Source organism: Emys orbicularis, chromosome 5 (assembly GCF_028017835.1).
Source record: "Emys orbicularis isolate rEmyOrb1 chromosome 5, rEmyOrb1.hap1, whole genome shotgun sequence".
Classification (NCBI taxonomy): Eukaryota; Metazoa; Chordata; order Testudines; family Emydidae; genus Emys; species Emys orbicularis.
The window spans coordinates 20,920,234-20,947,037 of record NC_088687.1 but is presented as its reverse complement, the minus strand read 5'-3'; the positions used below and the strand labels follow the sequence as shown (position 1 = coordinate 20,947,037).

At 40.2% G+C, this 26,804-nt stretch overlaps 1 protein-coding gene across 1 annotated transcript in view; it reads left to right on the top strand.

The window, feature by feature from the left end:
* PDLIM5 (PDZ and LIM domain 5) overlaps positions 1 to 6,390 on the top strand; it is a 201,529-nt gene extending 195,139 nt beyond the window's left edge. The window contains exons 18-20 of the mRNA XM_065404810.1: positions 1,115 to 1,235; positions 5,233 to 5,348; positions 6,301 to 6,390. Coding sequence (XP_065260882.1) covers positions 1,115 to 1,235; positions 5,233 to 5,348; positions 6,301 to 6,390 — 327 coding nt within the window. The remainder of the gene's footprint in view (positions 1 to 1,114; positions 1,236 to 5,232; positions 5,349 to 6,300) is intronic.
* The last annotated feature ends 20,414 nt before the right edge of the window (positions 6,391 to 26,804 follow it).

The following is a 26,804-nucleotide window of genomic DNA, read 5'->3' as shown; positions in this document are numbered from 1 at the left end:
AGGCTGCAGTTCTATATTCTAGTCCCATGCCAATAATGGACATTACCAGTTTATCTCCAGCACTGTTTGAGGAGAGACATTGCAGCCTCCCCCTTGCAGGAAACCTGGACCCCAGGCCTTTCTTCTGGCTTTGCCTCTTTGGAGTTAATCTTCTCTCTCCAAGTGACCCATCGGTAACTGCTGCAGTTCTTCGATTGTCTTAAGTGAAAGGATATTTTATTAGTGGTTTTTCACAGAATTAATGAAATAATTGTAAAATATGTAAAAATGACTATGCCTAGCTGAGTACTACAGAACATGTCATTTGTCTGGCACTAGGCATAAGATTAAAATATTGAAATGTTCCCTCTAGTATGGCAGGTAGAAAAGCCCTTGCTCCTCTCACAGCCTAAAGTTTCCAGTTCCAACCATTTGATCCAGAAGGATAAGAGTCTGTTCCCCAGTGTAGCTGGAAATGCTGAGCATACATCTCCTTGCTTTAGCCGTCCAAGTTTCAAGTCACATTTGGCATTACATCATCTTTCAAAACCTAACAAAATTGTCATAATGTCATTTGTGATGTCCTCTGAGTAACTTTTCCTTATCTTCATGAATATTAATTTATATTTGTCTGAAATCAGTGGGACTACTCACACAGTAAGGTGCTACTCAACGTGAATAAGGGTCTCAGAATCTGTTTGGGGACCCTAGCAGGGGGCCGGGGTATTGTTAAGCTTGTTGAACTTGAGCTCTGCATGTGTCCTCCAGAGTACTGCAAGAGTATCTCTGAAATGGAGTAACCAAATTGATCTTGGCTTTGGGGGGTTTTGTTGCTTTAATTTTTTACAGCTGCCAAAGACTTGAAATAACACGTCGATAGTGTTGAGATGATAATTTAAACAGTTCTTCATCAGAGATGAAGAGAGTGACACACATTTATTAAAAATGCAGCAATTTATAATGCATGTCAGCAAAAAATAATGCTCATGTTAATTTATTTAATAAGATCCTCAAGTAACGTTGCAGAGAGAGCATGAAAACAAAGTGTTTTTTAAAACAGTACAGAACATGATCACCCCTATTCACTCATCATATCAACATCACTTATTAATACCCCTTTTTCTTATCCCCTCAGGAAGTAATCAATGCTTTGAAACAAACTTGGCATGTTTCCTGTTTCGTATGTGTGGCCTGCCATAATCCCATTCGCAATAATGTCTTCCATTTGGAAGATGGGGATCCCTATTGTGAGACAGGTGAGCAGCAAAAAAACCACCAATGTTTTCGGTAAAACAAAACAAACCATTTCACTTTGACAGAAGCTTTCCAACTAGTTCTCCTAACAATGTATTTATTTCAGCTTATCCAACAAACTAGCACCTTTGAATCTGGGGTTGGATTTTGCCACAGTGAAATCAGTTGGAATTTAGTCATTGACTTCATTAGGAATAGGCTCTTTGTCGTAGTTTCATTTAGTTGCTATTCTTGCTAAGTTCCCAGATGTAGGTATAGATAACACAACAAAACGCTAATTCTAAAGAGGTTTTCATGTTGGTTTTTATGAGAATCGGTATCTCTTCATTCACTTGAAACAGGGATTAAACGAGCAAATAATATGGGAAGTAGTGTGTGTTACTCTGAGTAGTCCTACTGAAGGCAATAAGGCTGCTGCTGGTAGTAAGTTATCTGCGCAGGAGGAAGTGTTTTGCAGGATCAAGAATAACATCTGTAGAACACAAGCTTAAGATCAAAAAGGCTAGTAGGAATAAAAATACAGTGATTTGATTATAGCTTTTGAAAATCTAAAGACCAGTATTAATGTGAAAAACAGTCTTCTTTGAACTTCCTTTTTTCACATTTTCAGCCAAACCATTTCCTTGAAGGAGTGAATAATTTCATTTATTTTCTTTGCTTTCCTAGTTTGTTTAAAACTTTCCACATTGATTCCCTCTATAGGAAAGAAATGGCTGGTATTTATAATAAACATTTACAAAATGTGAAAGAAATCATCGACCAAAGGTTCAATGTTGTGTGTTTTCTTGCATGGTATTTAAATCCGTATTAGAAATGTCATCAGTGGGCAGGGGTGAAAGTAACTGAGGACACTTAATGGTACAGGGGTGGCTCTGGCCCCCAGAAGGGGCGGGGCCTTGCGTGGAAGGGGCGGGGCTGGGGGTCAGCATCCCCCAGCCAGCCCTTGGCCCGCGCTGCCCAGGGCTCCCGTGTTGATTTAAAGGGCTTGGAGCGCTCCGGAGCCCCGGGCCCTTTTAAATCGCCAGCCCCAGGGCAGCTGCTCCCTTTGCCCCCCCCCCCCCCCATCAGCGGCCAGGGGGGCCAAAAGGGGCAGGGACCTTAAAGCACTGCAGGGTCCTTTGCCACAGCAGCGCTTTTAACATTGCTGCGTTCCCCCCTGCCCCCCATCGGCGGCCCTGCCAACGGGGGGGTACAGCAACATTAATGCGCTGCCGCAGTAAAGGACCATCCTTAAAGTGCCGCCGCAGCAGCGCTTTAATGTCCCTGCCCCTTCCCTTCCCCCCACCCCCCCATCGGCAGCTCTGCCGGTACGGACCCTACCAGCAGGGCCGCCGACGGGGGAGGAGTGGGGGGAAGGGGCAGCAATGTTAAAGCACTGCCATGGCAGTGCTTTAAGGATGGTCCTTTGCTGCGGCAGCTGGGTATGGGCCGGTGCGGGTTCTTACTGGTACAGAGTACCGGCTCACTTTCACCCCTGTCAGTGGGGCCTTTTCATGGTATTCCCCCTCCTCACCCCCCCCCCACCCCGTAATGTACAGTGTGATTTCACTAATAGGAGATTTGGGTAAGTAGCTTAGGCAGGAGAGAGTGAAAAGCAGATTGATTGGGAAGAGACCTGGGGTGAACCTTGTCTCCACTCAAGTAATGGCTAAACTCTCATTGATTTCACTGGAGCCAACACTTCAGCTCTCGCTGGCGGCAAAGTTGTTTGGAGTAATAGAAACAGTGAAGGGGAGATAAAGGTCAGCATGGCAAAGGAAGATCATCAAAAATTCTGCTGCCACGGTTGATTTGGTGATGTGGAGGAGAGGAGTACACACTAGTCTCCCCGTAAGTGTCAGAAGTACTGTAGCATCTTGCTCCTGTTGAATCATGGGAGTACCCTAAGGAGTAGAATATTGACAGATGAGTAGTCTTGTCAAGTATGACAGTGTTGTGAAATGTCATCCTCTGGGAGTCTGAAGTCCCTCCACTTGGAAATACTTGACAGTCTCTAAATAGAGTGATCAAAACTAGTATTAAAGTAATCAATAACTCACTTCGAGGTGGAGAATTCATGACCGCATTTGTTCTGCTAATGAATTCTTGCTCCTACTATCAAGTGATCCTCCATGTTTCGCAATGCATTGATTTGTGCTACTTTACAAGCCTTCCCAGCTCAAATGCTCACTCTTCTGAACTACAGGCAGATAGATATTGGAACACGATGCCATTACTATCAGTATGACACATTTGGTAGTAATCTTACTTGTGAGCCATAAGGTTTGTTAGTACAAGTTAGCTTTGACATATGCTGAGGCTGCAGGTACTACTGTCAGGACCAGGGGTGGCAGTGCAATGTAGTAAAAAGACTGGGTTTCTAATGAGGTGTTAAACTGAGGGATTGACTGAGCAATCGGTATTAACTTGCTGAACATAGAGCACTTTCAAATACTTCTGTGTGAAGAACACTGCATAGAAGAAACTGTTACACCACAGTTTCTGGAGGGTGAAAGGGAAAGAAAGCTGAAGTCTTCCATTCTGCCTCTGCTACTGCTCTCTTTCTTCCGAAGGAAAGCCTGTAACTTTTTGACATTGTAAGCAGGAGCCAAGTTAAACAGGGCTTGGACTATTTTAAGCATGACAGATGCACTGAAGCAATATGTTTGTGACATGAGGGTCACAGTCAAGATTTACAGGTCCTGTGAGATGGAGAAGAGCTATACTATTTGATGTTTTTACCAACTGCCCCCCCCCCTCCACACACACACACTTATTTTTTCCCAGCATCAAAATCCTGGACTAATTAAAATGATACATCCCTCTTGCCACTGTCAGCCAGTGAAGGGCTTTACTGCTCCAATGTTTGTGCTCACAACCTATTTTTAATAGTCATGTTTTAGAGGATCCAAAGGAGAAATCTGCCCCTTTGGCTTTTCACATGTGAAAAGGCACCTGTTGGCTCTGAGTTCTCCAGCAGGCATTAGAGAGACTCCGCAAGTCCATGTTGCCTAGTAGAGAAACAAAATCTACTTTCACACTGCTTGCCACTCCTTCCCGGGCTCCCTAAGAACAGTCCTCAGACATCTCCTCTCCTTCAGTGCCACAATATTACCAAAAAGAATGAAGTCTGAAATTCCAGTATAGCTGTCACTTTGTCTAATTCATCTAATGGAAACTTAGTGTTCCATGACACATGGTACTTTTGGCATCATGATGCAGTGATCCAAAACCCATTAAAGCTACCTCACTGTTCTTGTTCTGGGCCTGAACATTTATTTTTTTCCTTACACTTGGCTGTTGGAGGTGGGGAGGACGAATGGGTCTGAAATAAAAGAAAACTTAAACTAATTCAGGGTGAAAGTTGGCCCTGTGCAGCAGAGCAACAAAACATAGGACATAAATGATGCATATCATATGAGATGGACCTCTGCACAGAGGTGAGTTTCACTCTTTGAGAGGAGACTTTCAGAGCCAATACTGACCTTCATATATTTTAAAATGTTGGTGAAGTGCACATTATATTATAATGAACATACAACAGGATCCAAACTTAAGTGTGAGTGCTGTTGTATTGGAGTGTATGTTAAAGATACTCATTTAAGAAGGAAATACACCTAGTGCCAAGGGCCAGTGTGAGGCCTATGCACCATGTAAAGTCTCAAAATAGGGATTGAGTGGGACTTAAGTAGTGCATAGACCTTGTTCTGGCTCTCTGCATGGGGTGAATTTCACTCTTAACACACTATTGGACTCGAAGTGAAAACACAGAAGGAAGAAAAGAGAGATGAAGAGGGAAAGATGGAGAAATAAAAAGGAAAGGGAGTGAGCATGAGCTGGTGAGAGGAAAGGGTATTTCATGTCTCTCAGGCCCCTATTTAGTTTATCCACCCCCTGAATGCTTAGTCCTGGAACTTGACAGGTAATAATATAAACACAGTACCCCCTCCTGAAAAACAAAATGATTTCTAAAGGAAATTCTTGCATTTCCACTCATGCTTCATACTTTCTGGGGTACAGATTACTATGCCCTCTTCGGTACCATGTGCTATGGCTGTGAATTCCCCATTGAAGCTGGAGACCGGTTTCTTGAAGCCCTGGGCCACACCTGGCATGACACCTGCTTTGTGTGCTCGGTAAGTAAAATTATTCCGTATTTTAAACAAATCAGTGGCAGCAGTGCTTGTGCTAACCTGAGCAATGTGGGAGTAACAGCTACAATGTCACTTAATCCTCCTAACCCAAACAAAAAGTACTTTCACAGTTGTTTGGAAGGTGTGTTGCTATTGTGGGATTTTGGCACTCTTAGAGATCTTTTGGCCTGGATCATGGTCATGTGTACTAGCATTTAACCCTTAATGTCGACCCTCATTGAATATAGCATTAAAAGTCCATAAAGGAAGCTGTCATATTTCTAAAATGGCAAGAGTATTGTTTGTGTTCACAGTTTCATATATACAGGAGGGTTTTTAACTCAGATACACGAGTTTACAACTCACTGTTTTACTGCGTTCTCCTGTAATAATACCCCCAGTATGGATCATCATGTATTGGCTAAAAATCGAATGCCTCTGTCTCATTTTCTTTAATGTTCTGCTTTATACTGTGCTGATCATTTATATATTGAAATTTCTGCTTCAGTTAAGTTAACCTTTAGGAGTTTTATTCTTATTTGAACACTGTTACAAATAAACTTTGATGTCCCTTCTTTGTATTCCAAAGGTAAATGTACTGAGACAACATGACAAATGTATTGTAGCTGAAATGAAAGCATATCTCTATCTATCATCTTTGCTTGTATTGCATGAACAGGAAAAGTAACAATAAGGATGGGATTTTTAAAAGTGCTCAGCATTGTTTTAATTCTGCTCTTACTGAAGTCAATCAGAAAGTTCCCATTGACTTAAATGGGAACAAGTTTAGACCAACACTGACACTTTTTTAATGTCCTACCCAGAAAGCATGTTCCTAAGCAATGGATAATAATCCTTATTCCATGATTGTGTGCATCAATAACATGTGATTATTATTTCACATTCAGAATAATTCACGGAGTGATTTTTTATTTTTTTTCCAATCCTATTTCAGGTATGTTGTGACAGTTTGGAGGGTCAGACGTTCTTCTCCAAAAAGGATAAGCCACTGTGCAAGAAGCATGCTCACTCAGTGAACTTCTGAAGCTTAGGCCACATATAGTTAACAAACATAAGGAATGGAGAAGGTTGAATTTCATTATATGTCCATTTTCAGTAGGCTAATAAAATATTTATATAAGATTTTAGGAAATGGAAGAGAAAAGTGGGAACTTTGGGCTTTTTACATATGAATGTTGAGAGTATTTATCAGTGAACATTTTTGAATCAGTAAAAAGAGAAGGAGGGTGATCTGTATACCAAGAGTAAATTATTGAGTGTAAAAATACACACCTCACAGCATATTACTGTATTGATCTCATGATTTTTCATGGCCAAAGTTATATTTGTTTCAATATAAAAAATGAGGCTTACAGATTTAGAGACCCGATAAAATGAAACTTGCTTTTGCTGGTATTCAGGGGGGGAAAGGTGTGTGTGTGTGGGGGGGGGGGGGTTGCATATATACACACACACCATTTTATAGGAATGAATTTTTTTTTTAAGGAATGCAATCAAAGATGAGAATTGGGGTATTTGTGTCATAAGTAATGAATGAAATCTTTGCTGTGATAACCATATTCTGTAAGCCAAGGCTACGTTTATATGGAGTTTTTGTCTTTGGTAATCAAGTCTTGAGCAGATCTGCAAAGGGCATCGCAGAGATTTTTACATGGCCACCAAATGGTGGAATTGCTTCTCTGCTAGAAAATAGGTATCTAAAAGATGCCCTTTGAGCCACTAGAGAAAACACATGGGACACTACTCTTCAAAATGTGTTACATACCACCAAAATGCTAGCCAACAAGTCAGGGTGTGAAACTGCATCTGAGGGTACTCAATAGTACTACACTTTAACTTCCAGTAGTTTGGAGGCAATGTTTTAAAGCAGCTTAAAATATTGACAGTTTTCTAGATATTGGTGGGTTGGACTAAAACACCAGAGGGGGAAGCAGACTGGGCAATTTTTAAGGCTCAGAAAATAATTTTAGTAGGACTGATACTGCTTTTGAAACAACTAGAATCTGGAGAGCTGGGGCTCAAATAAATACTTCCAGTGACAATACTGTACACAGCACATGCTTGGGAAGAGGATGGATATGGACAGGTTTAAAATGTACTGTAGTTTCTGCAGGTGAAAGTCTATATTTTAGAGGAGGAGAGATGAAAAACTTCAATAGATCCCCCCCACACACACACACTTGGAATTAAACTGCAGTTAACTCACATTAAACATTTATTGTAGTGATTCTTCTTAACCTCCCACCCACCCATCCCCCTTTGTGGACAAGGATTTGGAATTTCCCAGTTGCTAAGAAATTCTAGACCCACAGTCTGGAAGGGGCTAACACTGCTGCGTTATGCAGCAATTTTATCCTTTAATTTGTGCTTTGTCTATTTGTATTATAAACACACACACACACACACACACACACACACACGCTTCTAACCTAAAGTCACTGTTAAGTAATTAATATTAAATGGTGAAAACAAGTTATATAAACAAGCACACACAAAAAGGAACTATATAACTATTAATGTTTTTAATAGGTGAGATTCTAGTAGGGCACTTTATATCTCTCACTGAATATTTATTATTTTGGTTAGGAATATTCCATATTGGTATCTTTTTGATTTCACTTTTAAGGAAGCCTTGCTTATTTACTTCCAGAATTTTTAGGTGTCTTTTTTGGCGGGGAGGGGGTGGCTACAGGCTTGATGTAGTTCAACTGGGAACTTTACAACTTCCAAAAGTATTTTTCATGTGGGATATCCTCAACAAACAGTGTTCTGCTTTTGAGCAAAGGTTAGAATTGTCTAGGGTCAATCCTGCCTTCTAGAACATAGCAGACGTATCAGAAACTACATTATAACTTAGAAAATCAGCAACTGTGCTTTTTACGTGCATGCTCTGTAAGTGATTTCTCAAAATATGCCTCTTGGAGGGCAGGACTGAATTTAAATGTTTTGAGGTGAAAGTGGGTTTAGGGGTGCATAATTGAACCATGGTGGCAGACTTTTCCAAGTTCAGTTACATCAAGCATACAGCTTTATCTGTAAATATAATAATGAATGCTTAATAGAACATTATCACAATTTTAAAGGTAATTGCTGGGTAATGGGTGCAATATGTGTTGATCCATTCAGTAGTCTTTACCTGCTGTGTTTGCTGAAATAATAGCATTTTCTATTCATATGAATGGCTTTGCAAACAGCAGTAAAGTGAAAATACTTTCACAGATTACAATTTCTCAAACCTCTGTGTTTTTTGCCTTGTTTTGTTTAAAAAAAAAAAAAAATAGTTAAAGAAACCTGGTGATTTGCTTGCTTGCTTTCTTTATGCTTTGGCTTCTACTTTTGACTTCACATTTGCAAATTTCATAAGACAAAACTCTGTTCCTGTTACCAGTTTTGATTCTAAATAAAAATGTATGAAAAGCAGAGTCTGCAAAGCAGTATCATGATGTACACGTATTAATAAACAGCTTTGGAGTTATATTTATTTTGATGGGTTGTTATTGTTTTTTGTCTTCGGATATTTTTTAAGGTCACAAGAGAAGCAGAAATGTAGCCCAGGACAATATCACTACCCTATTCCTATTAATTGAGCATTCTTTATTTCAAAATACTGGCCAGAGTAAAATATTTCGCAGTGTATTTGCAAGTGTGTTTGGCATTTTTCCCTGGGTTGAGGCTTTTCATAGCAATACTATCTCCCATGACGAGCATTATCTGATACTGTATTTAGCCTTGGTACAAAGCATTCTCTGCTTTCACCTAGGGATACTTAACCATCTACTGTAACATGGTCAATTACTTCATGATAAAGTAGCCTCATAAGATTCTCATGAGCTGGATATCTCTTAAATAGGCAAATGCACTGTTGTTTTCTGTCTTTATTTGTACAAGCAGAAAAAATACTGCACATGGCTATATAAAATTTAGATGCAGCTTTACAGGAATTGTGTCTCTGCTGCAGTGTTTAGGCTATGAATAAGACAAATGCAAGTCTATTTGCAAACAGTATATTAAACTCCAGAAGCCAAACTCTTAAAGGCATCAAGTCTAAATTTGACATTTTAATGGGAGAGGTTTGGTTTGTATCAATCACAACATCGTTTAACATTAAAATGCACCGACAAAAATAAGAGATCTGTCATTCATTCATTAAGAAACTGTAATCTAGTGTAAGATTTATAGGCTAAAAACTCAACAGTGTGTTTTCACAATAAATCCCCTTTCACAGCTCAACCCAGAACAAGTCTGTCACTCAAAACGCTTGCCGATCAGAATGCCCTGTATAAGATCTTCAAAGGTTTTCTCACAGAATTGCGTATAAATCCTTTTACCAGCAAAAGCTTAGTATAGGTTTGTGTTTTACTTTCTTGGGGCATTGGTTAATTTCTTGTGCTCAGACAAGATCTTGGTTATATCAGAAACACGTAGGGCCTAATTTATTATTAGCAGTCTGGTGTTAATTAGGGGGAATTACCAGAAATAGTTTGCTTGATGGAAATTTATTATAGGATCACACTTTACTGATGGCAAAATAGGAGTCACTGAAAGAATGCAGCTCCTACTCATAACCAACTAATTAATAAGGTGTCAAAATTCCTCTGAGAAGGGTTTGGTCCTAACTATGGGAACCTAACAGGGCAAATGGTTCCTATGCAGTACTTAAAATTTAAAAGGGGAAAAGAGGGAGGAGAAGAAATTGCTGCCCGGCAGAAATCTCAAAAGTGGCATGGCTTTTACTTGCACTTATAAATGAAAGCATTTAACTCCATTCCTAGGCTTATTAGAACACTTTTATGCAGACACACAAACAGCTGCAAATTTATTATCTTATTTGGTGTTCTGCACTTGATTTTCAGTTTTCCTTGTGTATATCATACATTATGGCTGTGCTTTATGAATAGGACTTTAGAAGTAACAGACTATTGTACTGAATTTTATTCCCATTTAAAAAAACTCCATTTTTTATGTAATTGCTTAAAAAGTAAAGCTCAGCGTAAGTGGCAGATTTATATTAATGATTGATACGTAAGGTACAGCTTCTACACTTTAATACACCTAAATGTACGGCATATGAGGCAGTTTGGGAATAGAAAAGCACTGTCAGTTATTAGCAAGGACTGTGTGGTTCAGTGGAAGGCACATTCAAGGAATAAGTTTTCTTTGCATCTGAACAGAATACTATAATGAAGTGCAACCAAAACCTTGCTTACTCTGTTATAAACTAAAGAATAAAAAATCACGGTGGAATAAAAAAATTGTAGCTGGCTGATCTGGAAAAATATTCTGGGTGAGATTTTTGAAGTGCCAAAGGGATTTAGGAGCACAAGTTCCATTGCAAATCATTAGAACTTATGCTCCAGATGGCTTAGGAACTTAGAAGAGTTACATCCTTTATCTTGTGTGTTTTAGAAGACTTCTGCTGTATTATGAAACCAAGCACTGTGTTTTGAGTTGCTTTCACACTTTCCAAACACACAGGGCTTTTTTTAAACACACTCACCTGTACTTTACCTTTCCTACCTATTAGAAAGCACCATTGTTGTTTTTTATTTGCTTAAAATACTTCAGTAAAAGATAATCCCATCAGGTGTGTCTTTATTTTTCTTCCCAGTACACCAATGAACTGTCAAATGTTCCTTTGGTAAATATAAATCTGAACTGAGCTTTGGTGAGTCATTCATCAGAATGTCATGTTTTTTCCTGCCTTGAAGTTTCCATTATTTGATTCAGCTCTTTGAACATAAATGGACATTACCTTACCTCCCACGTGAAGTCCTGTGTCCTCTTGAAGTATATCAGGCAACAGGACAGCAAAACTATGTGTTGGGTCAAATTTATTAATGGCACAATTTTCGTGCAAGCCCAGTGAAGCAAATCACCTATGTAAATCACAAGTAACTCCATTGTAGTCACACTGGTTTTATTCACATGTGTAGCCATTAAGTGTGATCAGAAGTAGGCCCTTTTGTCTGGATCTCCGGCTGATGTAAATCTGCGTATTCCCATTTAAGTAAATGGAGAGATGCCAGTTTATACTTGCTGAGGATCTGGCCCATTGTCTTTAACAAGATGTACACTAACAAATGAATTTGCTTAATGAAATGAAATCATTTTAAGACTAGGTGACAAAATACAAATAACTGAGCACCATGACACTTAGAGCTCCTTCCATTGTCATTTAAAAGATACAAGATTTTTCATACAGCATATTTCATCTCCTGAAGCTTTGATTTTTTTATGTCTGTAGGCAAGCTCTAAAATAATATAAATGAGCAGACAGCTTAGGTTAATTGTGAGAAAAGCTTGTACGTAACTGATATTTAATATAGCTAGTGTAGCTGTTTTGGGGATACTGATTCAGTGACATTTAACTTCAGTATCATATTCACAACCAGGTAAGTACGTAGCATTTGTTTTATCATGTAGTTGAGTCAATAGTCTGTGAAAATCAAACAGGTGATCAAGTATTAATTAAAATTAACCTATGTACGAAAGGTAATTTTCAGTATTTATAATCTGACTTGCAATACTTACTGTGACTTTATTCACTTACTTCATCGCACATTCAGGCTCCGCTGGTTGTTTCTTTTCAAAACCTACTGCTAATGTATGTAAACTTATCAACTGTACACCTTTGAGGGTAGGTGGAGAAACTGTTTAGATATCTGCAAATGAAATTGCTTTTTTAAGCATTATTTGAAATTCACTGACATTTTTCAAGATGTACACGTGCAAACAGTTCCACAAATGATGCATAAGACAGGTATTGGAGTGATGTTCATCAGAAAACACACTGCAATAGTTCCATCCTCTCTTACTGGATGTAAAGAACAAACTGGAGTTCTAAGGAATGGTGCTTTATTGTTAGAGGGCCTGTTAGTCTTTCTAGGTTCTTATAATGCACCCATCACTGCCTGAGAAGCAGGTTGATCTAGAAGCTAAAGCACAAATTTTGGAGCCAGGAGTGCCTGAGTTCTAATCCTAGTTTTGCCACCATCTTGCTGTGTGGCCTTAGAGAAGACACTTTCCCTTGCTGTTTTGCCATTTATTTACAGTGGTCATCATTTTAAAAAAGTTAATCTGTCCTCCCAGTCACCGTATACGTGAGATATCCATCATTTTCTAAACAGGGGGCAATACTACAATGTCTCAGATACCGCTCTAGGGTAAATGCTGACATTTCCTTTTGCATAAGCTTTACCTATTTTACAGGGGAGTTGTGCAAATTAGTTGAAATTTAGAAAGGGATTTGAACAATCCAAGTGCTGTATGTATGCTGTGTATGTTTTCTCAGGGCGTGACCCTCCGCCAGTCAATAGAGAATTATTTGGTAGCTCTGACCACTTGTATTTGGGGAAGGAACTATGCAAAATTCCCTCTCCAGAAGCCACAGGCATGCTTCTGTAAATCAGAAGTAACTCCTCCAAGGTGAATGGCAGTAAACTGATGCAAGTCAAATTGCAATCTGTCTGCAAATCACAAGCATCCTTACATTACTGATGCTTTCCCTAATTTCTAGCTCGTGCTATTTTTCTGCTTTTACTGAAGGCCCTTTGTGTGTTGGTACTAAACTCATCAATTGCTGATGCAGCTGTATTTCTTGACTATACCCTGGGGATACCCCCCAAAGACCGGTAACATCACATGCTTTTGTCTGAGGCTGCTTAATATTGCAAAACCTGCAGAGCCCTTGATGGGGACCCATATCAATGGCTTCACTTTCCAGAATATTATGAGACTCTAGTAAGCGATTGCATTTTGTAATTCATATTTTTCTGCTTAATGACAATTATGGTGGTGGCTTGTATTCTACCATAAAGAAACTAGCTCCCTGATTGGACAATGCTCTGGTACCATATGCTCTAGAGTCACCACCATTAAACCTACAAAGGCATACTTTGGGGAAAAATAGGTATAATATCAGGCAACACAACTTTTCAAATTATGCTATGTAATGTATTCTATAGACAATTGTATACTGTCTGTATAATGTATTAATGTGTGGGTAGAGTATGGATATGTTACTCTTTGGAATACTGCTGCTTATACGATAGTGAAATTAAATCCATGCATGCTGTGTCTTGTGCCCAGAAATTACAGGCAGGGTTAAATTGTGATAAAAGCCCATAACCACCATTAGCAATCACACCTGCTTCCTGCGCTTAAGGTATTAACCCTTTTTTACATTATACAATCTGTATTGTAAAATATATATGGGCATATGCTATAGCTTATGAAAATTTTTGGCTTTTATATCTTTATATATTATAATATAATGTACTATAATGAGTTGATATATAGAAACGTAAAGGCTGGATTCAATTACATTTGTTTTTTTAAAAGTTTCGAAATATAGAGGTTTTATAACAAGTCAGCCCAAATGATTTGAAAACTGTTACAATCAATTAAGAGGGCAGCTTCTACAGTGTCCAGAATTTACCAATCTTGCAGAAGAGAGAATTTTGTCGATCAAACAAAGTGGTGGCCATTAAGAAAGCAGGGTTTGCTCTCAGTGGCCACAGAGTAAATTTCCCTGTATTTAGGACTGGAAATAGCTACACTAGTTCAGATACAATTGTGTGGTGACCGGGGTATGTGTTGATTTTTCACTATTTTTTTTTTTAATGGCAGTAACTCTTTTTTAAGGCAGTTGGGAGGTTTTGCTTGTATGCAAGACACCACACAATTAGATTGTGTAGAAAGGGTTATATGTCTGGTTTCTTCACACAGATCTCTCCCATAGTCATTGCCTCCCAAGAGTATATTAAGGCTAAACAAAGGCCAGATCTACCAAATTCTCAAATTTCACCCTACCCTCCTGATGTATACTGCTTCTCAATGCACGGTCCGAGCCAGCTCTTAAGGAAGTAAATGGGAGTCTTTCCACTGGATTTAACATGGGGTTGGGTTGAGGACCATCACACATTTCTTCCTGGAGAGTCTTCCTCTCTGTTACCATGTATGGAGTCTAGTCTTGTCTTCTCACTGCTGAGATATTGATCTTCCTCCCAAAGGAGACAACCCAATGAGTCCAGTCCATCCCAGCAACTGACCATTTTGTAACAACTAGTTACTGCTGTGCCCTGACTCACTGAAATTCAGCATTTGCTTCCTTTCACTCTACAGCCCCAGTCACTTGTGTCCAATGATCCTGCCCCTACAACCACTGCAAAAAATTTCTATTGTTCAAGACACTTTTAGTCATTTGAGTTTATGGAAGTTAAAGGCAAATCACTGCTGAGTCCCAAGGATGTATGAAACTATTCTATCAGTGAGTCCATTGATCAATATGGCAACAAGTCTCCCACCAATATCCTCCATCTTAACATCAGTCTGAATGATTCCTGTGGAGGGTATGAAAAATGGAGCACAAGTTGGGCTTCATAACCTTCCTCATACAACTGTTCCATTGTTACTATAACTATATTCTTGCTAGTCCATCCCTGACACCATCCAGAAATGAATCCAATTTGTGACAAATTGTGCATTGCTTTGTGAGATGGACAAACTCACTTCCCCTTATGATTAAACCCAGGTGGCGTCTAGTAAAAATCCTACTGAAGTCAGTGGAAAGATTCTCATTGAGTTAAATGGACTTTGGATCAGGCCTTCAGTCTTGGTTTTCCCAGCACTAGCCACTGCTCTTATTTCCTTTTTCCCCCTACCCCAAATCACTGCCTGTCTTATTGTCAGAAATGCTCTAAAGCCTGGCTGCATATTTAAATGTCATAAGGAAATGCAAGCAACAAAAGGAGTGACTTGGAATGGATTTATTTAAGCATTATGGGCTGGATTCTCTTTTGCCAAGATTCACTTGGCACAGGAGTGGATGGGTCTGACCTGCTAGGGAAACAAGATTTCTCCGACCTGCTCAGCTGCAGACCTGGTTTTGGTGGTGTAGGAGCTACTCTGTGACAGCTGGCAGTAATATGGATTCCAGCATCATGTGACATGATCACATGTCACCGTGAGACCCTAGCCTCCATTCTTTCTGGGCTGGCCCACATGTACACAGGAAGGTTTGCAAGTAAACAGAGCCATTTACTGTTCATTGATTCTGAAGCACCCTTAATGGCTTCGACTTAATATGTTTACATCAGTAATACAAGTTTATATCTTATTCTTCTAACTCCAGACATAGAAATAATATATGCAAACAAATAGGATGAACACACTCAATAGATTATAAGCTTTGTAATGATACCTTAAAAGAGACCCTTTGCGTAAAGCATATTCCAGTTACATCATATTCACATTTATAAGCATATTTTCATAAAGCATATGGAGTGCAACATCCGAGTGATTGGAGAGGTAGGAGGAGAACCCGGAGGAGACGGTGTCACAGAAGCCAAGAAGGTAAAATTTCAAGAACAGCAGCATGGTAAACTCTTAAAGGATCCTGACAGGTGAAGGAGGAGGATGGTGTACTGGTTCTGACCTTTGGCTAGGAAAATATTATTAGAGACTTTGACAATGGTTTCAGTGGGACATAAGGGTTGAAAGCAGTATTGGAGAGGAGGGTCCAGGATGGAACCGAAGGAAGGGGAGCTCTAGACAGCAACTGTAAACAGCTTGTTTAATGAGATTAGAGATGAAAGGGAGATGGAGCAGTAGTTAGAGAGTCAAATGGGGTCAAGGGATGTTGTTTCTTTAAGATGGGAGAGACTAAAGCATGCTGGTAATGTGATGGGGGGAAAAGCCAGAGGAGAGTGAAAGCTTGAGGAGATGAGAGTGGGAACAAGGCTGATCAGGGGATGGGATGGGGTCACTGAGGCAAGTGGAGGAGTTAGAGGAGGACAGCAGACAAGAAACTTCTGTGTCTGTGACAAGGGAAGCCGAGGGGGAAGGTCATGGTATATTTTGTCAAATTTCTTTTGAAAGAAATGGCAAGATATTGTGCAGATACAGAAGTGGAGGCAGGATTTGAGGAGTGAGCCAAAGGTGATGAAAAGGGGGCTGAGATTGTGGGCATGGGATTCAATTAAGTTGGAGAAGCAGCATTATTTAGCTAGGAGGATGGCAGAACTGAAGGAGGAGAGAACAAATTTGTGGTGGAGGAAGTCAGCCCAGTCTCAGGATTTCCACCAGAGATGTTTTGTAGCATGAGAGCAGGTATGAAGGAGGAAGCGGATGTTGAGGTTGGCTGGGCCGACCTTGGTATGGAAAGTAGGGGCAAAAGAGTAAAGGATGGAAGAGAGTGAAGCATGGAATCAGTAACCATATCAATGGAAGAAAAGGAAGAGAGGGCTGAAAGCAGATGAGAAGTCATCAGTGCTGATGGACTGGAACTTTTAAGTGTCCCCACAGTTTGTCATACATACAAACATATAGCTAATAGATCGTCTACATGCTTGCCAGTCAGCAATGTTTTGCTGTTGGAGGTGCAGCCCAGAACTCGCAGACCTGAGAGGGGGAGGGCAGAGATGGCTTTTTTTCACCTTTGTGCCCTCATGAGTCTGGGCTATTTCAGGCACCGAATCTAAGTTACAGCCGCCCATCCTGCGCTGCCTACGAATAGCAGTGCTTCCCAGAATCCTCATAGTGTTATGCATCCCCAACACACCCCTTCCTGCCCTTGGTGTAACCGCTGTGCTAGGGCTTGCAAGGAGACCTGTGTAGAGTAGCTTGTGATTGTTATAAACAGTACCTGCACTGGAGGAATACTCCCTCACCTGCTAGGGTCCTGTACAACACCACAGCAGAATACAGGGGTTCTAATGAGGGAGAAAATCTCACCCATGACTTTTAAATTGAGATTTTTACCTGTTGTCATATGCAAATATTTGGGGCTATTTTATTTTTATGCTGTGCTAAAGATCTAAAGCTGTAATGTTTTTTTAAAATGCAATACAATGGCACAGCAAACTCTTGAGCAACATAGCATAGTCTAGTAGGAGTGTGATATAGCTGCTCTGGGAGTTGATGAATTTCTAAACGCTTGTTGCCATGGCTCAATGTTAAACAAATCCACAGCTTGTTCTGGTATGTGGGTTATATACTTCATCCAGCACTACCCTATTGCATACATTTCATATGCTCCTTCGTGACAGCCAGAGATGAATAATTGCTTCAAGATCCATAGACCTACTCTTCAGTTTGATGCATGCATTGTCATTTTGTTATAATGCTGAATTTGTTTTGGAATTCTTATCCATCTGGAATAGTTCTCTGTTCTCTGAAGTGCTACCAGCTACAGCAATATTTACAGCTTTGTAGCATAGGGAGTACAAAACGCGAACAACTGCATTTTGTCTACCGAAATTCCCCCTGATTATCAGCTGGAATACAGTATTGTTCACTTTCTGTCTAAAACTGTTGTGTCAAAATGCTTTTGTGCTGCTAGACGTCAGCTGAGTCTCACCCCAGAGGTGGCTGCATTGATCAGGACATGTGGGAGAGTGAAATACAGAAGGGATGGATTTTAAATCAGAAGGCCACAAATTTATTAATTTGTAATTCCCCTCCCCCTGAAAAAAATACCATGCATTTATATAGGTCCAGTGTGGAGTTAAATGCCTCCATATGAAATAACCAGTATTCCTGATTGGACCTCTTCAGTCTAACCTCTAGGAGTCAAGCCTCTGCTGAATCCTCTTGCCCTGCCCCTGCAACAGTAAAAAAAAGGATAAATGTGAAAGGTATTTGTCTTTGAAGACTTAGGGTTTCTCCTTCCTCCTCTGGGCTAATGAGGTCCAGTAGTTCTCTCCAAGGGTTCATGTTGACTATAAGGAGCTGGCCCCTTTGAGTTTCTCACCCAACATTGAATACTGGAAGCAAGTTATGATGAAATGACCACCTTATTCACAGCTTTCAAATTCTGTCCTTACTCCTGATTATCCTAAAGCTGGGCCTCCAGGATGCTGTAAGGTAGGTGAAAAAACCCACCAGACACCTTGTCAGTCTTGCCACAAGGGAAAAATTCCTCCCTTATCCCAAAAACTGATCCTCATTCAGACCCAAAGCATCTTGGAAACTCACTTAAACTCTATCCCCCTTTTAGGGCAGGGAGGGCAGTACCGTAACTGCACCAAAATGGATGCTGCATGGCTAGAGGGATTCATATATGGGAAGGGGAGGGGCAAAAGAGAGGATCAACTTCTTCCTCTTCTCCCCCTCCCCCGCCAATGGGTGCAGGCAGAGGCAGAGAATTGTCTCCTCCCTTTATCCCACCTAGGCATGATTTCCACAAGTATTCTGGGCAGGCTGAGGTGGAAAGGCTGCAGAGCAGCCAAGCCTCCTACTCCTCCCCCCCCCCCCCATTTGCCCCTCCTCTCATGACCACAGGGGTTGTCTTTCTCCTGCTGGTTCAATCAAACTTCTCCTCCTCCCCCCCCCCCCCCCCACACACACCACTGAGATAGGTTGGGAGAGGCATTTCTTTGAAGGTAGTAAGTGATTTGTGTATAGCATTAATAATTTCTAAAGCAATTTGAGGTCCTTCTGAATGAAATGCGCATTTTGAATAGGAGAGATGTATACATTCCCTGTGGAAAGGAGGAGAGTGAGAGATCGTAATCAGAGAGCTCTGGAGTAATGCCCTCTGTGATAAATCATCCATCATCATAATCCTAGAGCTTCTCTCCTCTGTACCTCAGTTTCAAAATCACCATCTCTTTGTTGCATGGAAACTCATTCAGTGCTAATAAATCTTATACCTGATGCCTCAGGTAGTATAAATAATGGAATATATTGTGCCAGAGGGCATGTCTCTTCTGGGAATATGTTCTTTATTTTCATTAATGCAATGGTTTCTTGGAGAATATATATATATATATATATATATATATATATATATATATATATATATAAAAATAGTTGCATCACAAAACATTTCAACACCTATTCCATATAATCTGTTGTTAAGAAATAAATTATTTAATATGTAAAGCTCTCCCTGCGTTTGAGGAGATGCAATGCATATGGGGAAATTAATCTAACAATTATTTATTGGCTATTATACCATCTAGTGAACAGTGTCTTGACATGATTGCTCATAATGAATCTGTTCCCTTAAACCTGAAGCACGTTTTAAAATCCAATAGCTTAAAATGAATCCTCCTTATTCCAACAATTTGCCTAAGAGAAAAGCTTCCAGGGTGATGACTAGTTGACAAAGGAAACATTTATTACAGGAAAAGCTGAGTGCTGCCACTAGCTCAGGTAGCTTGACACTTTCCCATTATAAAACCCTGTTTTCAATTGTTTATAATGTATAGGATAATGTACCTAAATATAAAAGGCTTTAAAAACTACTTTCCTGAGAAGAGAATTGTGAGCGGGTAACTCTCCTGAGTGATTATTCTCCTATGTCCCAATCCAGTGCATGAACTGCAAGGCCATGTCTTCACTTCCTGCAGTCTCCTGTCTCATTTGTTAGGCACCTCCCAACTTTTGCAGCAATTGAGGCTCCATTCAGTGAGCATTATCTATCCTGGGCACTGAATGATGCTGGATTCCTGTGGAAAAAATACTATGTGATCATGTAATTAAAGACTATCATAAAATACAAACACAAGAAGAGGCCACCTTAATGCTGCCAGTTTCCTAATTTTTGAATCCTTGATTTTGCAGTCTTACAAATGTTCTTTTAAATATAATGGAGCATAATCTGTAAAGCAAAGATTATATGATGGCATGGTGTGTATATAAAAGCGCTGAATCTGTCCCAAGCTGCTCAAAAGTCTAAAATGTCAGAGTAAGTCCCAGGGGAAATGGATTAGTGGGCAGAGTGCAGGTGAAGCAGTCAAAGGTAGATATCATAAATACAATGTTTAACATGGATATCACAGGGAACATATAATGTGATTATGTGCGTTCTTATATGAAATTAAGGCATTGTAATTGATCCATTGTTACAGGCTCACTGAATTTTTTCTTTAAAACAGAATTTTGTATCTCCTTATCTTCCATGAAAATGGACAGATTACCTAATCAAATATACAGGTGACAGAGGATCTAAGGTCTGTCAAAAATTTGTTTAAGAGACATTAACAAAAGAAAAAGGATCACATCTAAGCCACTTCTATGTTCAATGGAGATGGGGTGTATTCTAAAGAAGTGTATGAGCAAAATCCTGTTGAAAAGAGCAGTAGTACAGATCAAAAACTGTTCACCAAACTTAATCTAAAGAAATCTAAAGAAATGGAAATCACTGGGACTTTCGATTATATCAACCTTGGAGGCAGGGAGGCTGGCCTGGGAGAAACTTCTAGGAGTAATTAGGAGATAATACTCATGTGTCCTTCCTCCTAAACGGAACTTCTAATCAAACACTGTTTTGGTTAATATTGATGAAACCTCATCCTGACACACTAATGGACTCTAACACCTGAGAGACACATGGAGAGCAAGAAGAGGTGTGTCTGGACATGCAAGCTGACCTAACTTGGAAAATGGATCCAGAGGCCAGGAAAAGCTGATCGTCCATGAACAGCAACTGATGCTGACAGTCTGACCAGAGGAGAAAGTGCTTACAACAGATATAAACTATTCTCTACCCCTTCTCCCCCCCGTAGCTAAGCTGAGAGGCCTTAGCTAGTTTCTCTTACAGGAAGAGTAAATCTAGAGGCATTAAGCAAACCATTGCTTTTGTTTCAAATCCATTCTCTCTCTGGTTTTAATCAATCTTGTTTTTATTACAATTACTAGTGGATAGATAATTTTATGCAGATGTCGTCAAAGAAAAGGGAACGTTATAGAAAGAGGTACTGAAGGGTAAAGGTAAAGAGTTTCTACAACCTACATGCCCTTGCCAGTCTCGGTCAAGGGGCATGGACCCAGGTGTCCTTTCCCAGTGACCTGTGTGGTCATTAGACTGTGATAGATGAACACAAGGAGAGAGGCCAAAGGAACTAGCAGGAGATGAGAGTTGGCAGAAGCGTTGGTCACCATGCAACATTTAGGCCCCGATCCAGCAAAGCGCACTTAAACTTCTTAGGAGTCCTACTGAAGACAAATGCTTTGCTGGTTTGGACTTTAACCATCATGACCCAGATGAATGTTATGTATAATACTTTTAGTGTAATATCATTTTTATCATCCTAGTATTTAAAAATCTCTGTTTTTAAAATTCAGCATGGCTGGTCTACTTTCCCCCCCCCCCCCCCAGATCCGTACAACACTTACACACTTCAAACTTTTCACATCTATCACTTGTGACGCAGCTTTATTTGCAAAATTAGTCATAACCTCTTTATGGGCTAGATTGTGGAATCCTTGTTCAAGCTGATGAGCCATTTATCATATGAGTTGTACCACTGAAGTCAATGGGATTACTCGCGTGGGTAAGTGTTTGAGAACCATTGAAAGCCTGCTATCTCAACACTTTCCAGAGCCTGTTGGGAAGCTGGAAATATTGCTGTTTCTGTAGAGCCTTAAGATGTCAAATGCTCAACATGTCACTGGCCCAGAACTGAATATGGGCCTCAGATGGGTGTAAATCCACATTTGGGAACAGAGATGGAAATATTTAGCAGGTTGGCTGTTGGAGGGATAAAAAATGATTATTTGAAGCTCCTCAGGGGGTTGAAATATTAGAAGTAGCTCCAGGGAAGATATGGAATGGGAACGGTAAAGTGGTGAAAAAAGCATCGTTCTGCAATTAATCAACTGGATAGCACCACTTTATATAGCCTTGTCTACATGAGAAAATTGCAAAGGTTCAATTTAAATTGGTTTCTAAACTGGTTTAGTTTAACTGGTGCAAACTCCTATGTAGACATGTTTATCGTGGTTTAAGAGTATCTTATTTCAGTTTAGCTTAAACTAATTCCTAATCAACTTAAACTAAACAAAAATAAGGCTGGTTTGAACTGAAATAAGAGTTTCCATGTCCTGCAGGGCATGTATGTCTGATAAATTATATATTCACATTGCTGACATACAGTGGTACAGTTTTACTTTTGTAAGGAAACTGATGCCATTTTCCAAGGGAACTTTCAACACACTGCAAAACCCAAAGGAAACAGATCATGTCTTGTGTTTTGTCACATTTTCAGTGTTTGTGTTGCAAGGATTTTTATGCACCGTGTTACTGGCTCTGGTCATCAGTCTATTTACCGCAGAAATGTTTTGGATTATATAGAGCCATGGCTGAGTCACAAGCAATGTCTTAAGTTATTTCTGGAAATATTTCAAACAAAATATCAAAGTAGATCAAACCCAGTTACAGATAATGCCAAACAGTCATTTAAATGGGGGGTGGGAGGGAGAAGGAATTGCAGCTGCCAGACCACCTTCATGTGGGAGAGTTGGCTATAAATTTTAAATATCCATTCTGAGGATTATACTGTGTGTAAGAAATCAGTATCCTGTAGTTTAACAACTGAGTCTCAGATGCCCCCAATACACAAAGGCACAGTAAGAAAGAAAAGGCTTTAAAAGAAATGAAGTTCAGTGGAGCATAACTCTAATGAAGAGGATATCCCAGAGGCTGCAGTTTTCTTGCTATCTTGGGGGTAAAATATACAATAGGACATGGACATGTTTGGAAATTTGCTAAGAAACAGGACTCTACAGCCGTAGCACAGAAAGTACTTCAGGTAATAACTTTTATTTACAGGATGATATGATCTATGCATGAGCTCCTTAGCAACTCCTCAGATAATTCACCATTTAGTAGGTCCCTTGGACATTCTTTACCAAACCTCGGGACAATCCCCTGAAGTTCACGATTCGTGTTTGCCAAGCTAATTTGAACCAGTCACATTGTTTGGGACCTCTCATCCCTTAGTAGGCCCCGTGGGTTCAGGCTGCCCTGAGTGTGTTTACAGGAACATTAACATAAGGGTCTGGCTGCCAGCCCTAGACTGACACTCTCTCATCTGTCTCTCAGCATTTCCTGCTTTCTTCCCACTAGGTAGAGTTTATGAATGAAGTGTGTGGCCCCCTGCTAAAGATGGAACTATTACAGAGCTCCCATTAGTTTTCTTAAAATCTTTCCAATAGATAATGAGATGCCATTTACATAATGAGATACCATTCCGGTATCTAATGCTTTAGATAATGAGATACCATTCCGGCCTACTGCCCTTATACTTAGTGTACCTGGGAAATATTGAGATAACATCATTTAGTTACAAAGGCCGTTGACCATTTTTTAAAAGGCAACCACTTAATAAATATTACATTGTAGTTGCTGGACAAAATATAGTAGGTGTCTCAGGCTGGGGCTGGCCCCTTTAAGGGGAAATAGGGCCAGCCCCAGCTGTGCCACAATTAGCTTTCTCGCAGCCTGAAAGGGTGGAATTAATGGGGTCAGGTGATAGCCAAATGACTGCTTGGGCTTCATGAGAACAGCTGAGAGAACTCAGAGGTAAGGAGCTACAGAAAGCAGGTTAGGCTCCCATGGGGTGCCCTGAGCTAGGGTCTGCAGGAAGCATGGAGGTGCCTGGGAGAAGCTGCCAGAGTAGCCTGGGAGGGGACCTGCTAGCAAAAAGGGCCTCCATGGAGAAAGCTGTGGGAGGTTGTGCTCAGCTAAAAGAGCAAGGAGGAACTCTGCAGGGCACAGGAGTTGGGACAAAGAGCAGGGAGATACTGCGAGTGGGACTCCAAGGTAAGTAGCATGGATGTTGGTGATCTTTAACAGAGCAGGAAAGGAATTGACCATAGCCCATATGGGCCAAGAACTGAGCCCAGAAGGCAGGCTGAAGAGTAGCCCAAGAGGGGTAGAAGAACCTTTTGTTTGGACTTCTAGTTGGACTTTTGTTATCCCAGAAGAGGTTAAATTTGTTTAGTGACTTGGCCAGAGAGCCAACACACATCACGCAGTAGGGTGACCAGATGTCCCAGTCCTGATATTTGGGGCTTTTTTTTAATATGGGCTCCTATTACCCCCCACCACGTCCCGATTTCTCACACTTGCAGTCTGGTCACCCTACCACACGGACCCATGTGGAGAAGGCCAAGGACACCCACATTAGAGGGGAAACTGAGGAAGGGATGCTGCAGGACTGCCCCATTCCATAAGTGAGCCCTCTGTAGGCAATGGCCCTGGTAGGGTAGGATAAGGGGGGAAGGCTGTATACCATTCTACTATATTCTCCCAGAATTACAAATGTAGGTGGAGTGAGTTTACCCAAGTGGTCTGACATTAAGGGTGCTTTCCCTCAGGTCTTGACACGATTATTTGTTCATCTGCATGGTCTTTTATTAGATATTACTGAGATGGCTAATGTAAAAATGCTTCTAAGTGCTATGTTCTTCAAAAACACTGAGTTCAGGTTTATGTGGATAATAAATAAGAAAGGACAAGGACTTTGATATGTATTTGTCAAATGCTAATGAAACAAAATCTCAAGCTCTGAACATGTCTCCTAACAACTAGGTAAAATTATTTCTGCCTTGCTTGTTGTCTGTTATGTGGTACTGTGTGAATCTCAAACAAAGTAAGGATTATTTATGTTTATTATTATTATCAATCTTTATAGTATAGTATAGTCCAAAAGTTTCTGGGTGTCCATCTTGCTGGGTGATATCGAGATGAAGAGACAGTTCCTACCCCAGAAATTTAATTTTGTTTAAATAATTAATTGATAAAAGTGATAAGTTGTAACTTAAATATATATGGCTGTGTTGGGGATGGGAGAGGCGTTCTCCAATTTTCCTGTGTCTGTTTGCTTTCCGTACCAACCAGTTACCCTCAGAATATCTCTGCTGGGACAATTTGTACTTTCTGCTTATGGACACTGGATGTGCTTGTCATTTGAGACAGTAGCTACTCAACCAGAAGTTCTAAAGGGGTGTGAGTCCAGTCCTTCATGTGCTGAATGTTCAACCTCTTCATCACTCCCAGCTTGGGGTGAAAGGGATCAACCTTGAATCCTCTGTATTATATTTCCAGTAGATCCCCAAGCCGTATAAAGATGATGAACTATGAAAATACCAGAGCTGTATAGCTGGTGCCATTAAAATTGTTACAGTAGTTCACAAATAATTAACATTACCACACCATTTCTTATGCCCAGCTGCTTCCCTGATCCACCCATCGATACAGCTATTCCAAAGCATATGTGAGATGTGTACGTCCTGCATGCACTTTCTGCATCCTGTGTGCCCCCAGCACAGCAGAGTGATTTCAGTTCTCCTACATGAAGACTTTCTGCACATGAGAGAGGATTTGCCCCAAAGGGCAGACAAGATTAATTCAGCTGTTGCTCGTAGCCTGATTCGTTCTTTGTATCCAACGGATACTATATCTGGGATTTTCTTGGAATACATACCGTTACAAATAAGAGGTAATGAGTTTCTCGGAAATATTGTTTCAGCTCTCCACACCTACCACAGATTACTGCATGTTTTTACTCTTTATATCTGTTTCTACCTGTAGTGTAGTCTTTCTGCCACTCCACTTGTTACATCTATAGATGCAGTGCCTTGCCCGCACAAAAGAAGTTATAGCTCTGGGGCTGTAAAGAATACAGAGGCAATGATTCGACAACAATGAGCTCTGTCAAACACATTTCAACACTTGTTGCTTGTCCCAAGAGATGCTCATTAGCAACTTGAAGTGATTGCATTTGCATGCAGCATGAAAGAGTTTTGCCAACAAATGTGCCCTTGAAGTGATCAGACATGTGAAAGAGGAGGCACCAACTAGATGCCTACAAACATTCTTGCACTATGAGTACCGCGGTGACTTTTTTGCACACAGGATGGAAATCAAAATGGATGTCACCAGAGTTTCTATGTAACACGACCAATTAATGAAAAAAAATTCTCTATTTGAGATATGCCATTGATTACCCAAGCAAAGTGACACTGTAGCTAAGAGCAAAATCGCACTTTCATTCTAAATACCGATTTTCAATCACTTTTCTGGAAAGAAAAAAAAATCTCGTGCTTTGTTTCAGCTCAAAAGCAGACCTCCTCAGCAAGTTTGAAATCCACTTGGCTTCTTAGAGTTAGCTGAATGTTTAAAAATAATAATAATAAAGTAAAATTCCACTATTAACATTTAAAAATGTGGGGGGGGGGGGGGGAATAGCAGTTTTCAGGTTAAAAATGTATTATAAAGATTTGTGAAGTCAGTGTGCCTGGACTTCATTTTTCAGGGCACCTTTCCAGGTCTCTAATGATGCCAAAAAATAAAAATTGCCAACTGGCAGGATCTTTGAGTAAGAACTACAGCAGAGCCCCAGGAACAGACTCATGCCTCTGGTTTGGGGCCTTACCCTGAACTATGTCCAATGATTTAGGGTAACATACACTACTAAGATTTCTGCGAAAAATGAAAGCACTATTGAAAAATCTAGATACCAAATTTGACTATGTCTACTAAAGTACAAAAAACTGAGTTCAAAACTAATGGACTGGAGATCTTGAAATATGAGTACATGAGGTGCATTAGTGCTATAGGCCAGTGAAATTGATTAACTAAGCCCACTCAACTCAAGCACTTAATGTTTTATAACTATGTTTTTGGCCGGTGAAATAATCACTAAT